The sequence below is a fragment of the Panthera leo genome, chromosome C1 (genome assembly GCF_018350215.1).
Source record: "Panthera leo isolate Ple1 chromosome C1, P.leo_Ple1_pat1.1, whole genome shotgun sequence".
NCBI lineage: Eukaryota > Metazoa > Chordata > Mammalia > Carnivora > Felidae > Panthera > Panthera leo.
In genome coordinates, this window is record NC_056686.1 from 64,689,413 (window position 1) to 64,704,396 (window position 14,984).

At 38.1% G+C, this 14,984-nt stretch overlaps 1 protein-coding gene across 3 annotated transcripts in view; it reads right to left on the bottom strand.

Moving 5' to 3' along the window:
* The window catches only part of USP33 (ubiquitin specific peptidase 33), a 63,252-nt gene that overhangs the window by 43,045 nt on the left and 5,223 nt on the right, over positions 1-14,984 (bottom strand). For 2 of the 3 annotated variants that reach the window (XM_042952273.1, XM_042952271.1), the window contains exons 2-3: positions 962-1,093; positions 491-544 (exon numbers count right to left, since the gene is read on the bottom strand). In XM_042952273.1, coding sequence (XP_042808207.1) covers positions 491-544; positions 962-1,042 — 135 coding nt within the window. In that variant the 5' untranslated portion in view covers positions 1,043-1,093. Of the gene's footprint in view, positions 1-490; positions 545-961; positions 1,094-3,260; positions 3,367-14,984 lie in introns of those variants that run through there. The other variant, XM_042952272.1, reaches the window with a different exon arrangement.

A 14,984-nucleotide genomic window follows, 5' to 3' on the forward strand; every position in this document is an offset into this window, starting at 1 on the left:
AATAAAATAAAAACAGTGAGGGAAACAAACCATAAAAGATTCTTAAACACAGAGAACAAACTGAGGGTTGCTGGAAGGGTGTTGGATGGGGGGACAGGCTAAATGGGTGATGGCCATTAAGGAGGGCACTTGTTGGGATGAGCACTGGGTGTTATATGTAAGTGATGAATCACTAAATTCTACTCTTATAAACTATTATTACACTATATGTTAACTAACTTGGATTAAAATTTTAAAATTTTAAAAAATTTGGATAAAATTAAAAAAATAAGTCTCATATACACACATATATATTTAGTGATTTATTAAAACTCTGCGAAAGCACTGGAATTTAAAACCCAAAGTTTATAAAGTTTAATTTGTTATCACTAATCATCTTTTTTTAAAGCATGTTCATTTATGAAATCTGTTAAGTGTCAAAAAACTCTTATAGTTATCCTTATTCAGATATAAATTTTTATAATACCAAAGTTTTGAAACATATACGTACCTCCAAACATGCCCAAAGATTTGGTCCTCTGACTTTACAATCCTGACAAGTACCCTATAAAACAAAAATCAAATAGCATTATCATTATGTTGACACAGCCAAACACATACAAGTGACTAATAATATTACATAAGAAATTGGAGGGGTGCCTGGGTGGCTCAGTTGGTTGAGCGTCCAACCTCAGCTCAGGTCATAATCTCGCAGTTCACAAGTTCGAGTCCAGATAGGGCTCTGTGCTGACAGCTTAGAGCCTGGAGCCTGCTTCGGATTTTGTGTCTCCCCTTTCTCTACACCACCCCCACCCTGCTTCTGCTCACGCTCTCTCTCTCTCTCAAAAGTAAATAAATATTAAAAAAATAATAAATTGGAGCCCATGAACACAGAGTATTACAGTAATTTATTTAAAAAAAACACACATTTGAGAGAGCAATGAATGATTTTTCTAAGCAAGGAAAAAACCCTATATCTTACATGAGATTTTTGCATTAAGTCTTCTTTCGTTATTTCACCAACTGAATCCAAATGTGGACAATGATTTTGAAAAGGTGACATTTTGTTAGTAACTTTTTCCTGTCTCCCAAGTATTTCCAAATGAGGTAACACCTATGGGAAAAACAACCAGAAAATATTAATTAAAAAATGGTAAATATTTAAAATCATTAAAATAAAGGCTAAAATAATAAGCATGCATGTTTACAAGTCTACCCTAGTATATTTTTCAAATATACCTAGATTACTTTCATAATTTAAGTTAACATGTACACTGGAAATTTCTCCACAAAATTAACATTATATTGAAACTGATAACTATGTATCAATGTAAGTTTGTTTCTCCATTACTTTTGCTGCTTTTCCCCCTTTCTCCCATTTCATATTTTAGAATATAAATAAAAGGGAAAAAATTAAAGTTATTCAATTTAAGTACTTGTATCTTTTTTTTTTCTTTTTTAAGATTAATCCTTAGACTGGAATAGGAATTAAAAGAACCATCAAATATAAACATTCATTTTCACACTAGCTGCAGCCCCTAGTGATGATATAAATGAAATTGTCTGGTATCTTAGCAATATACCAAGATGGTCACATACTAAAGTTTCTCAAGTTGGCACCACATTGATACTTTGGACCAAATACTTCTCTACTGTGGGGGTTTGCCCTGTGCATTGTAAGGTGTTTAGCAACATTCTTGCTTCAACCCATTAGATGCCAGAACACTCTCACCACTGCTTTTACAAGTACAGTATAAAATTATGCCCTCCGGGTCACCTGGGTGGCTCAGTCAGTTAAGCGTCTGACTTCAGCTCAGGTCATGATCTCACAGTTTGTGAGTTCAAGCCCCGTGTTAGACTCTGTGCTGACAGCTGGGAGCCTGGAGTCTACTTCAGATTCTGTCTCCCTCTCTCTCTGCCCCTCCCCCGCTCATGCTCTGTCTCTTAAAAAATATATAAAATAAAATTCAAAAAAAATAAAATAAAATAAAATTATGTCCTCAAAGGGACAACATTATCTCAGGTTGAAAACAACATCTTCACAAAATCCTTTCAGCAACCCTGACGTAGAGTACCATTATTATCTTAATTGCATATAAGACTAAGAGTAGACTGGCATAATGAACTCAAGGGGCTACTTTAAGGATGAAATGAGGTAGCACATGTCAAGTGTGTACATACACACACACAGTACTACACATATGCATATAATTTTATTAGGCACTCTGCAGCATCCCTTTATGTACTTCTTTTTAGATGACCAGTAAGGTCTCATACCTCTCTCTCCCATGAGACCACCAGTTTAAGACTGAGGTAGTTTCCCACATCAATTACAACTTTCCTAATTATCTTCAGGAGTTTCCTCAAATTCCATTAAAATAAACAGAAGGCAAAATGTTTTGTAACCCCAATATACTTAACTTCTTCCAAGACATCACAATATTATAAATGTAATTTATGAGAATGATAGGAATACTATAATGTCACTAAATTTTATCTATCTCCCCTGCAGATCTTATGAATCATAGAGCTAACTGATTTACAGCATTCAACGCATAGAAATCTCACAACTGGTTCAAGTAAAGTGAGTGATTTCCAAGTAAAATCTCAAGTTTAAGTCAGTACTTCCAGATATTTCTTGAATGTGTACATTCTTAACAATAAGGTTTTTCATGCCTTTAGTTCATCCTTGGGGTTTGAGAACACTATTTTGGAAAAAATTAAGAAACTTACTAGGAAAGAATAAACACTTATAAATGTGCTAAAATACTAGCCCATTAGTAAACACATTAAACAGAAAGTTTCAATCAAATGAGTCAAATATTATCTTGCAACCGACAAAATACAACAGAAATCACTCTGGGGGTTAATACTGAATAAATCATTATCTCTAAACAGTATTTTTTTTTTAATGTTTACTCATTTTTGAGAAAGAGAGCATGAGTGGGGAAGGGGCAGAGATAGAGAAAGAAAGAGAGAAAGAGAGAGAGAAAGAGAGAGAGAGAGAGAGAGAGAGAGGATCTGAAGCGGGCTCTGCACTGACAGCCGCAAGCCCAATGCGGGGTTGGAACTCATGAACCATGAGATCATGACCTGAGCCCAAGTTGGATGCTCAACCAACTGAGCCACCCAGGCACCCCTCTAAACATGAAATTATTACATAAGATTAAACAAGCCATGTGCCAGGCTTTCAGATGCATGAAATTTAACTTAAAATAACTATTAACGTTTTCCATTTCTTATTTATGTTTGTGAAAGGTCTGGCAATCTTTCCCACCCACCTCTCACTTCCTTCTGTGCTTAGATATTTCTTCCTTCTTATCCAATTACCTCCACTGCCAGCCATGATGGAGTGACAGGAACCAGATTTAGCCTCTTTAAATAACTAAAAAGCTAGACAAAATATATAAAATAACGGTTATCAGGCACTGGAAAGTAGGCAACAATTACCCCAGCTTACGCCTAGAAAGAACTTCTAGGCCACAGTGCACGTAGGAGAAAACCCAGTGTCCAGCAGTCTCCTTGAGTTGAAGGGGCAGTGTTGAAAATGCAGAGGCACCAAGGTGGCTAGAATTCACAAGGCAGAGTAACAGAGAGGAAAGAACTAAACACAGAGCAAATAAACTCATGAGGTTTGTAGAGGGCTACCATTAGGTCTTCAGCTGAGTACTTATGAGCATGTGCATGTGATTAAACTACCCTAAGCAGGGGAAAGAATTACTGGAAAAGAATAGGTAGAACAACTCTGGCAGCCAACACAAGTTTGTTTGTGTCCCCACCAGCCAGAGTTTAAAGAGTTCATAATACACGGGGAATAAAGTACTCAGAGGGTATTACCTCAATAATAGGAAAATGTATCCCTAAAGATTACTTTCGTTCTGCCTTTAAAAAGCTCAAAATGAGTATTACAGAGTCAAATTATTCTCAAGGAACATAACTGTGCCCCAGAACAAAGGAATGAAAAAAACCCCAGCACCTGACAAGATTAAAAAGATTACAATGTCTGGTATCCACTCAAAAACTACAAAACAAAAACAAGGAAAAAAAAGAGATCCAGAGATAACACAGAAGACAGGATAAAGCATAGATGTTTTTAAATTTTTTTTAATGTTTTTAAGTTTATTGTTTTTTAGAGACAGAGAGCAAGTGGGGGAGGGGCAGAGAAAGGGGGAGAGGGGGAGAGAGAGAGAGAGAGAGAGAGAGAGAATATGAATCCCAAGCAGGCTCTACACTGTCAGAGCAAAGCCTGATGCAGGGCTCAAACTCACAAACCGTGAGATCAGATCTGAGCCAAAACCAAGAGTTAAATGCATAACCGACTGAGACACTCAGGCGCCCCAAGGATACACATTTGTTTAAAGTAATCTGTACAGGGGCGCCTGGGTGGCTCAGTCGGTTGAGCGTCTGACTTCAGCTCAGGTCACGATCTCACGGTCCGTGAGTTCAAGCCCCACGTCGGGCTCTGGGCTGATGGCTTGGAGCCTGGAGCCTGCTTCCGATTCTGTGTCTCCCTCTCTCTCTGCCCTCCCCCATTCATGCTCTGTCTCTCTCTGTCTCAAAAATAAATAAACATTAAAAAAAATTTTTTTAATAAAAAAATAAAAAAAAATAAAAAATAAAGTAATCTGTACACCCAACATGGGACTCAAACTTACAACCCTGAGATAAAAAGTCGCGTGCTCTACTCACTGAGCCAAACAGGCGCCCCAAGATACATATTTTATTTTTTTTTTTAATTTTTTTTTCAACTTTTTTTTTTTTTTTTTTTTTTTGGGACAGAGAGAGAGCATGAACGGGGGAGGGGCAGAGAGAGAGGGAGACACAGAATCGGAAACAGGCTCCAGGCTCCGAGCCATCAGCCCAGAGCCTGACGCGGGGCTGGAACTCACGGACTGCGAGATCGTGACCTGGCTGAAGTCGGACGCTTAACCGACTGCGCCACCCAGGCGCCCCCCAAGATACATATTTTATTTTATTTATTTTTTTTTTTTTTTAAATTATTTTTAATGTTTACTTATTTTTGACACAGAGAGAGAGAGACAGAGCATGAGCAGGGAAGGGGCAGAGAGAGAGGGAGACACAGGATCCGAAGCGGGCTCCAGGCTCCGAGCTGTCAGTCCAGAGCCCGACGCGGGGCTCGAACCCACAAACCGTGAGATCATGACCCGAGCCGAAGTCGGACGCTTAACCGACTGAGCCACCCAGGCGCCCCCAAGATACATATTTTAAAGAGAAACGTGAAGGATAGAAGATAAAAGACCTAAAGCAAATTTCTAAATGTTAAAAAAAAAAAAAAAAAAAGTCTTAGGTGAAAAATACAGTGTATGAGATGAACAGCAGATTAGACAATGCAAAAGAATAATGAACTTAAAGACACAGTGAAAGAAACTATTCAAATTGAAATACAAAAAAAAAATTGAGAAATTAGAGTATCACTCAGATGGGTAGAAAAGTCCAAATTTGATGAAAACAAACACAACAAACTTGAAGCACAAGACATATAAACAAATTATATCATGGCACACTAAAAACAAGCTGCTTAAAACCAATAATAAAAAGAACATCTTCAAAGTAGCCAAAAAAGGCCAATAACATATTCTGGAAACAATACAAGCCAGAAGACCATGGAGCAACATCTGTACAGTACTGAAGGAACACTGTCAACCTAGAATTCCATACCTAGGAAAACACCTTGCAAAGTAAGGGCAAAATAAAGACTTCTTATACAAACGCTGAAAGAATTTATTACCAGCATACCTGCACTATAGAATGTATGTATGTGTTTCAATATTTTTTCTTGTTCATATAATCAAATATAGAAAGAGACATATATGGCCTTTTTTGGGCAATAATACAGACATCCCTCTATCTCAACTTTTTCTTGAATACACATGTCATGATGCATACACTGCATAAATCATGCAATTAATTCTTCTACTGATGAATATTCACTTTGTTTCCACATTGTTATTAAAAATAATCATGGGAGCACCTGGGTGGCTGAGTCAATTAAGCATCCAACTTCGGCTCAGGTCATCATTTCACAGTTTGTGGGTTCAAGCCCTGCATCAGGCTTTGTGCTGACAGCTCAGAGACTTCTTCAGATTCTCTATCTCCCTCTCTCTCTCTACCTCTCCCCAACACACACACTCTCTCTTAAAAGTAAACTTAAAAAAACTTTTTTGTAAGTTTATTTATTTTGAAAGAGAAAGAGTGGGGGAGGGGCAGAGAGAGAGGGATAGAGAGAGAATCCCAAGCAGGCTCCACACTGTCAGAGCAGAGCCTAATGTGGGGCTTGATCCCACAAACCATGAGATCATGACCTGAGCCAAAGTCAGACGCTTAACCAACTAAACCACCCAGGAGCCCCTAAAAAAAATTTTATAATAAAAAAAATTTTTTAATATATTTAATCATACATGTGAAGATTATTTATGAACTCTATTCTATTCTACTGGTCTATGTCTGTCTTAGTACCAATACTATTAACTTTCTTATGGTAGCCTTTATCATTAAAGCCCTTAATTTTTATAAAATCAAACATGTCTCTTATAACAGCTCTGAGTTTCTGATCTTAAAATTTCATTTGGGCACCTGGGTAGCTCAGTTGGTTAAGCATCTGACTTTGGCTCAGGTCACGATCTCATGGTTCATGAGTTCAAGCCCTGCACTGGTCTCTGCACTGACAGTGTGAAGCCTGCTTGGGACACTCTCTCACTCTCTCCCTCTACCCCTACCCCTACCCCACTTGTGTGTCGTCTCTTTCTCAAAAATAAATAAATAAACTTAAAAAAATTTTCCTTCATCCTTGTTTATATACCTAACGCTATAGAATAACCTTAAATATTTTTTTTAAACAAGGGTTTAAAGACAGGAAGACCTGTCTTTAAAGACCTTAAGACAGGAACCCAATGTTATTTTCTTCCAGATGGGCTGACAGTTGTACCAGCACCACTTACTACACAATCTACCCATTACCCACTGAATTGTAATACTATCTTTATTACACTTGCACATATTTCTGGATCCCCTATTTTGTTCCACTAATCTACGTATGCCAATACCATAGTTATTTATTTTTTAATGTATCCCTGAATACTTTTAAGTGTATTTATTTTGAGAGCACAAGCGTACACCCACACACAGGCAAGTGGCAGGGGGCAGAGAAAAAGAGGGAGAGAGAGAGAATCCTAAGCAGTCTCTACACCACCAATGCAGAGCTCAATGTGGGGCTCAAACTCACGAGCTGCAAGGTCATGACCTGAACCAAAGTCGGATTCGTAATCAACTGAGCCACCCAGGTGCCCCACCAATACCATATTTAATCTGAATACAAAAAATGTAGAATATTTTGATAACTGTAAGGCATTCCTCCTTCACTATTCCTTTTCAGTTTCCTTGGCTATTCTCTGAATACACTGGAAACATGATAGTTTTACCTAGTTTTCCAATATCAATACTAATTAGTTAATTTTACTGTTGTAATGCATTTACTAGAATCTCTAAGACCATCTTGAATATAAAGTGGGGGCATCTGGGTGGCTCAGTCAGGTAAGCATCTGACTTTGGCTCATGTCATGATCTCACACTCCATGGGTTTGAGCCCCACATCTGGCTCTCTGCTGTCAGCACAAAGCCTGCTTCAGATTCTCCGTCTCTCCCCCCTCCTCTCTCCCTTTCCCCCACTCATGCTTTCTCAAAAATAAACATTACAAAAATGTATTTATATAAATATATACACATATACATACACACACACACACACACACACACATACACACACACACGTGTGTGACTGACTGTGAGGGGCCCTAGGTGGCTCAGCCGGTTAAGGATCTGACTTCGGCTCAGGTCATGATCTCACACTTCTTGGGTTCAAGCCCCACATCAGGCTCTGTGCTGACAGCTCAGAGCCTGGAGCCTGTTTCAGATCCTGTGTCTCCCTCTCTCTCTGCCCCTCCCCCACTCATTCATTCTTTCTCTCTCTCTCAAAAATAAACAAACATTTGGGGTGCCTGGGTGGCTCAGCCGATTAAGCATCCGACTTCGGCTCAGGTCATGATCTCAAGACTCATGAGTTCGAGCCCTGCAATGGGCTCTGTGCTAACAGCTGGGAGCCTGGAGCTTGTTTCAGATTCTGTCTCCCTCGCTCTCTGCCCCTCCCCCACTCACACTCTGTCTCTCTCTCTCTCCTTCAAAAATAACCATTAAAAAAATTTTTTTTAAGAAAAGAAATAAACATTAAAAAATTTAAAAAATAGGGGCACCTGGGGGGCTCAGTCAATTAAGGGTTCGACTTCAGCTCAGGTCATGATCTCACAGTTAGTGGGTTTAAGCCCCACATCAGGCTCTGTGCTGACAGCTTAGAGCTGGGAGCCTGGAGCCTGTTTCAGATTCTGTGTCTCTCTCTCTGGCCCTTCCCCGCTCATGTTCTGTCTCTCTCAAAAATAAATAAATGTTAAAAAAGGTAAAATAAGGGGCGCCTGGGTGGCTCAGTCGGTTAAGCCGCCGACTTCGGCTCAGGTCATGATCTCGCGGTCCGTGAGTTCGAGCCCCGCGTCGGGTCGGGCTCTGTGCTGACAGCTCAGAGCCTGGAGCCTGTTTCAGATTCTGTGTCTCCCTCTCTCTCTGCCCCTCCCCTGTTCATGCTCTGTCTCTCTCTGTCTCAAAAATAAATAAACGTTAAAAAAAAAAAAAAAAAAAAAAAGGTAAAATAAAATAAAATAAAAATAAAGAAATAAAAGTGATTGTGAGCATCCATGTCTGGGTCCTTATTGTAATGGTTTTGCTATTCAGGACATTTGCTATAATTTCCTCCTATTCTTAATTTACTTTTGATTTTTTTAAAGTAAACTATAGGTCCAACATGGGGCTTGAACTCACAACCCTGAGATCGAGTGACATGCTCTACTGACTAAGCCAGCAAGGCACCCCAATTAGAAACAATCTTAATGAACTTTATTAAATGTCTTCTCAGCAGCTACTGATGGTTTAATATATTCCTTACTTCATCAGATTATATAATCTATTAACAGATTTGATATAAATAACCCTTGCATTGGTGTAATATACCCTATGGGTCAAAATGTACTATTAGCCTGTTGCTTCATATCTAGATTCCACTGTGTATTTCTATTTAGAGATTTTGCAAGTGAAATTGGCCTTTTTGGGTAACATTTTTATCAGGGATAAAAGTTATGCGTGCTTCACAGAATGCATTTACCTTTTGCATCTTCTAGACCACAGAAAATGTTCCATTATTATCATTATTATATATTATTTATAAATTAAATGAAACTCAGTTGTGAAACTATCTGCTATGCTGCCTCTTTGAAGGACACATCTTTTTTTTTTTTTATTCCTTTTTAATGTTTCTTGAGAGAGAGAGAGAGAGAGAGAGAGAGAGAGAATATGAGTGGGGAGGTGCAGAGAGAGAGACACACACAGAATCTGAAGCAGGCTCTAGGCTCTGAGCTGTCAGCACTGAGCCTGATGTGGGGCCCGAACTCATAAACCTCGATACCATGACCGGAGCTAAAGTCAGGCACTTAACCTACTGAGCCACCCAGGGACTCAGGACATATCTTCAATCATCTTTAAATTCCTTAGTGAGAATGGGTCAATTCAAGTTTTTCACTTCTTGGGTCAATTTTACTAATTTATATTTTGCTATTAAATTATGCATGCCCTCTCAATTTTCAACTTTGGCATTATAGCATGGTTGTGATATTCTCAAGAAAATTTGCATAACATTTCATTAATCTCTCCTATATCCAGATATCTATGATGTTTCCTTTCTCATTCCTAATCTTGAGTGTTTTTACTTGAATTCTTTTTTTCCTTCTATAGCAGGTTTATCTAGTTCATTGGTCTTGGCAAAAAGACAGCTTTGCAATTTATCCTTTCCACTATTTTTTGTTCTGCTGCTTCCAATTCCATTAAAGTTTTATCTTTAATTTCCACGTCCTACTTGGTTTTGGTTTTATTTTCTTAATCCCTAAATATAAGTACTAAATTCTCTTATTTTTTTACTTAATAAAAGTATTTAATTTGATTACATTTTCCTCTAATGTTTACCAATTAAATGGAAATGTTCTCATGGCTTTCTAGACAGTCTTAATCTCACTTTGATTTTAAAATGTTTTAACTCCACCATTAGAAGAATGGATATACAAATGGCACATTCACAACTAAATACAACACAATAGTTTAACTGCATGACATGGATGGATAATTAACCAACAGAGAAAGCTCTAAAGGACATAAGTTGGATTGGGAAAAAAGGAAGCTATAGAATGATACATACTGTATAAAACCACTGAAGTAAAAATTTTAAACCAGCATTACAGCACATTATATCTGGATACAGATACATCCTATAAAAATACAAGAGGTATTGCAGGTTGTGCACTCTGAATGTTGCCTCAGAACAAAGAAATGGGGACCGGGGAATAAATTCTCTGCTTTAGTATCTGGTATTAATTTTCTGGTATATAAACAATTTAATGAGAATTAATAAATATAAACAAAAGCTAACAATTTGAACCAAGGCTATTTAGTATTCCTTAACAATTAAACACAACACTATCAAAATAGAAGGCCCTTAATATTCTAGTTACCTAGTTTTACTCAATTAATTCAGTATGGTAAAAAAAAAAAAAAATCACTCTTTTATTCCTTCTTTTGATAAAGATTTACTGAGAGTAGGCTATTTAGATATAAGGGAGTAAGACAACAGGGGTTCTAAGCTACTTCAATTTCTTCTCCAGCATATACCAAAAGAAAGAAGGCATGCATGCTTTCATTCTGGCCTGACAGTTTGTCCAGGGAAGACAGGTACTAAGCATTAGAGAAGACAGACAACATAAAGGCAGTAAAAATGAATGTATATGAAAATGCTATTTGTTCAGTATATAGATGTATATCCAACAGAAGTCTGAGACTCCTCTAGAAGCGTGTGGTTCACAAGATGGGAATCACTATGGAGCACAAGAAAATTCAAGCTCTGCATGGAAATTAAGGCTTTCCATAATTTGACCTCAATTTGTCCTTACCTTTACAATCTTTTATCTGGCAACCTTTTCCTCTGTCTAGCCTAGCTACAGTATTTGAAATTTTCTCAGCCTTATAATGATAGTAATAACCCCAACTAAAAAATGTTTCTGGCTGAATTCACACACTATGACGCACAGCTCAATTGCCTATCTATAGATTCAAAACTGCTTCTGAAGATGATACTTTTAAGTGGGGGGATGGGAGAAGGGAAATACCATGGCAGTAAAATCAAGTTTCATGCCCAAACTTCTGGCCTTGCCATCCGAATAAGACCAGATATTCAAATTTTAGGAAAAGCACAGGGACCTGTGTTATTAATATATGTTACACATCAAGACATAGTTGGTGACCTAATGAGAACCTTTTAATATTGGGAAACTGCCTGCATTCCACTGTCTAGTCTAACCTGAAAGGTAAATATAAAGTCATATTCAAGCAACCATGAGAAAAGAATTAGGAAAACTGGTAAATAACAGTAATAGAGAAGATTGATACGAATCCAGAAGGTCTCTACTAGCAGGTGGCAGAACTGTTCGTACTTTTAACAAAAATCTGGATGAATATACAGAAGGCAGGCTAGTGAAATATAGTTATATAATTATTTTAAAAAAGATTTTTTTTGGGGGGGTGCCCAGCTCAGTCAGTAGACTCTTGATCTCAGGGTAAGTTCGAACCCCATGCTGGGCACAGAGTTTACTCAAAAAATAAAAATAGGGTGGGGCGCCTGGGTGGTTCAGTCGGTTAAGCGTCCGACTTCAGCTCAGGTCACGATCTCGCGGTCCGTGAGTTCAAGCCCCGCGTCGGGCTCTGGGCTGATGGCTCAGAGCCTGGAGCCTGCTTCCGATTCTGTGTCTCCCTCTCTCTCTGCCCCTGCCCCGTTCATGCTCTCTCTGTCTCAAAAATAAATAAAACGTTAAAAAATAAAAAATAAAAAAAATAATAATAAAAATAAAAATAGGGACACCTAGGTGGCTCAGCTGGTTGAGCATCTGACTCTTGATTTTAGCTCAGGTCATGATCTCAAGGTTCATGAGTTTGAGGCCTGCAAAAGGCTCTGTGTTGACAGCAGGGAGCCTGCTTGGGATTCTTTCTCTCTCCCTCTCTCTGTCCCCCCACCCCACTCTCTCTCCCCCCTCTCTCTCAAAAATAAACATAATAAATAAATAAATAAATAAATAAATAAATAAATAGGGCACCTGAGTGGCTCAGTAGGTTGAGTGCCCAACTCTTAGTTTTGGCTCAGGTCATGATCTCAGGGCTGTGGGATCGAGCTCCCCATCAAACTCCGTGTGAACACAGAGCCTGCTTGGGATTCTCTCTCTCCTCCTGCTCCTCTCCCTCACGTGCGCGCGCTCTCTCTCTCTCTCTCTCTCTCTCTCTTTCCCTAAAATAAATGAAACAAATATTTTAAGTTTATTTGAGAGAGAGGGCACGTACATGCCAAAGACAGTGGGGGAGGGGTAGAGGAAGAAATAGAATCCCAAGCAGGCTCCATGCTGTCAGCACAGAGCCCAACATGGGGCTCAATCAAACCCACAAACCATGAGACCATGACCTCAGCTGAAATCAAGAGGTAGACACTGAACTGACTGAGTCACCCAGGTGCCCACAAAAAGATTTTTTAAAGACATAAATAAAATTAAAACATAAAACCTAAAAACTGAATAAAATCGTTATCTTTCTTACATGTTTTTTTATAGATGATGGAGATTAAAGAGTACACTTATGATGAGCACTGAGTAATGTACAGAATTGTTGAATCACTATATTGTACACCTGAAACTAATATACCATTTTATGTTAACTATACTGGAAATAAAATTTATTATGATGAGGGGAACCTGGGTGGCTCAGTCGGTTGAGCATCCAACTCCTGATATTGGCTCAGGCTGTCATCTCGTGATTGTGAGGTCAAGCCCCAACATAGCAGTCTGGACTGAGCATGGAGCCTGCTTGGGATATTCTCAATCTCTCTCTCTCTGCCTCTCCCCTGCTCACACTGTCTGTCTCACAGTAAACACTTAAAAAGATAAAGTATGTTATGACGAGCACTGGATGTTATACATAAGTTATGAATCACTGAATTCTACTCCTGAAACCAATATTACAATATACATTAACTAGAATTTAAATCAAAATCTGAAACAAAAACAATTTTTAACTTAATAAAAAATAAACTGAAAAAATAGTTTTTAAAGAAAAAATAGGGGCGCCTGGGTGGCTCAGTCGGTTGAGCATCAGACTTCAGCTCAGGTCATGATCTCGCGGTCCGTGAGTTCGAGCCCCGCATCAGGCTCTGGGCTGATGGCTCAGAGCCTGGAGCCTGCTTCCGATTCTGTGTCTCCCTCTCTCTCTGCCCCTCCCCCATTCATGCTCTGTCTCTCTCTGTCTCAAAAATAAATAAATGTTAAAAAAAAAAAAAAATTTAACAAAAAAAAAAGGAAAAAATAAACTTTAGAAAAATGAACTAAAATTAAAGATGTTGATACAATATTCTAAAGGAGGGTTCAAAGAATCTACTATCTAAAGTGATGGTAAATGTATATGTATATATATGTATACATACACACACATATATGCTAATATATATATATATATATATACTTAATACAGGGTGAGATAATAAGCACTCAATAAGTAAATATTAACCACTATGCAAGCAATTCAAAGCATGGACATTTAGAGAGAAAGCAAAGGTTGGAGGACTTTACATATGTGTTCCAATTATTTGGACATAATGATCAAAGTATGAGGGATCCTTTCTTTTTTATATAACCAGAGAAAAGTGAGAAATAGCAAACCCAATCAATGGTGAAGATTTTCAGTGATTAGAGCTACGCAAAAATGGAGGGTCCAATCTTGGGAAATAGGATGTTGCCCATCATTGTTACCAGAGGCTGGATGACCACCTGTCAGAGGTATTCCAAAGGACAGTATTTTGCACTAAAAAGTCAATTCTAAGATACTCTAATTTAGAAAAATTAATTTGCCTGTCAGAAGTTTCAATTTAGACTACTGTTTCACCACAACTAATCTGACTAGACCAAGTGGCACTATTTTAAATATTAGGCTTTAGAATTATTTAACAGCAAAAATGCAATATTGTAATAAGCTTATGGCTAATTTTTCCATATTTACCATAGAAGAAAACTGCTATACAATAAAAGCAAGCAGAAAAAAACTGTTTTGATAAGTGGAAATATTAATGAAAAGAGTGCAAAAACAAAAAGAAAAGTTTACTTCATTCTAAATCAATCTACAGCTAAGTGTTCATGGAGACTTTTTAACCTATGAAATCTGCTGATGACCACTTTAAAGAAATTTCTTGTTTCTTGTCCTTTAAAACAATATTCTAGCTGGGGCGCCTGGGTGGCTTGGTCGGTTAAGCGTCCGACTTCGGCTCAGGTCATGTCTCACGGTCCGTGAGTTCGAGCCCCGCATCGGGCTCTGTGCTGACAGCTCAGAGCCTGAAGCCTGTTTCAGATTCTGTGTCTCCCTCTCTCTCTGCCCCTCCCCTGTTCATGCTCTGTCTCTCTCTGTCTCAAAAATAAATACACGTTTAAAAAAATTAAAAAAAAAAACCAACATTCTAGCAAACACAAACTCCTTCAAATCTTCACACAGGTCTCACAGTTCTATAACTCCTTCCCTATTCGTTAAGATTCAAACCATAACATAGAAAAAGAAATGTAACGCTAATTTTCTAGTTTCCATCTTTCTAAAAACATGTGCCTTTGACCCTTAACAGTCTAATCAATGGCAGAGCCTCATTAAATCTATTGAGAGAACTATATAAGCTCCTGATTTCTCTACCTGCAATGTATCTGTTCTAGAATCTATTCTTAACATTGACACAATAAATCATCCAAAAGCATCTCTCTGATCTGATAACTCTCACTCTAAATAAAGTGAAATTTGTAATTAATTAGCATTTCCTACAAGAAAAAAAA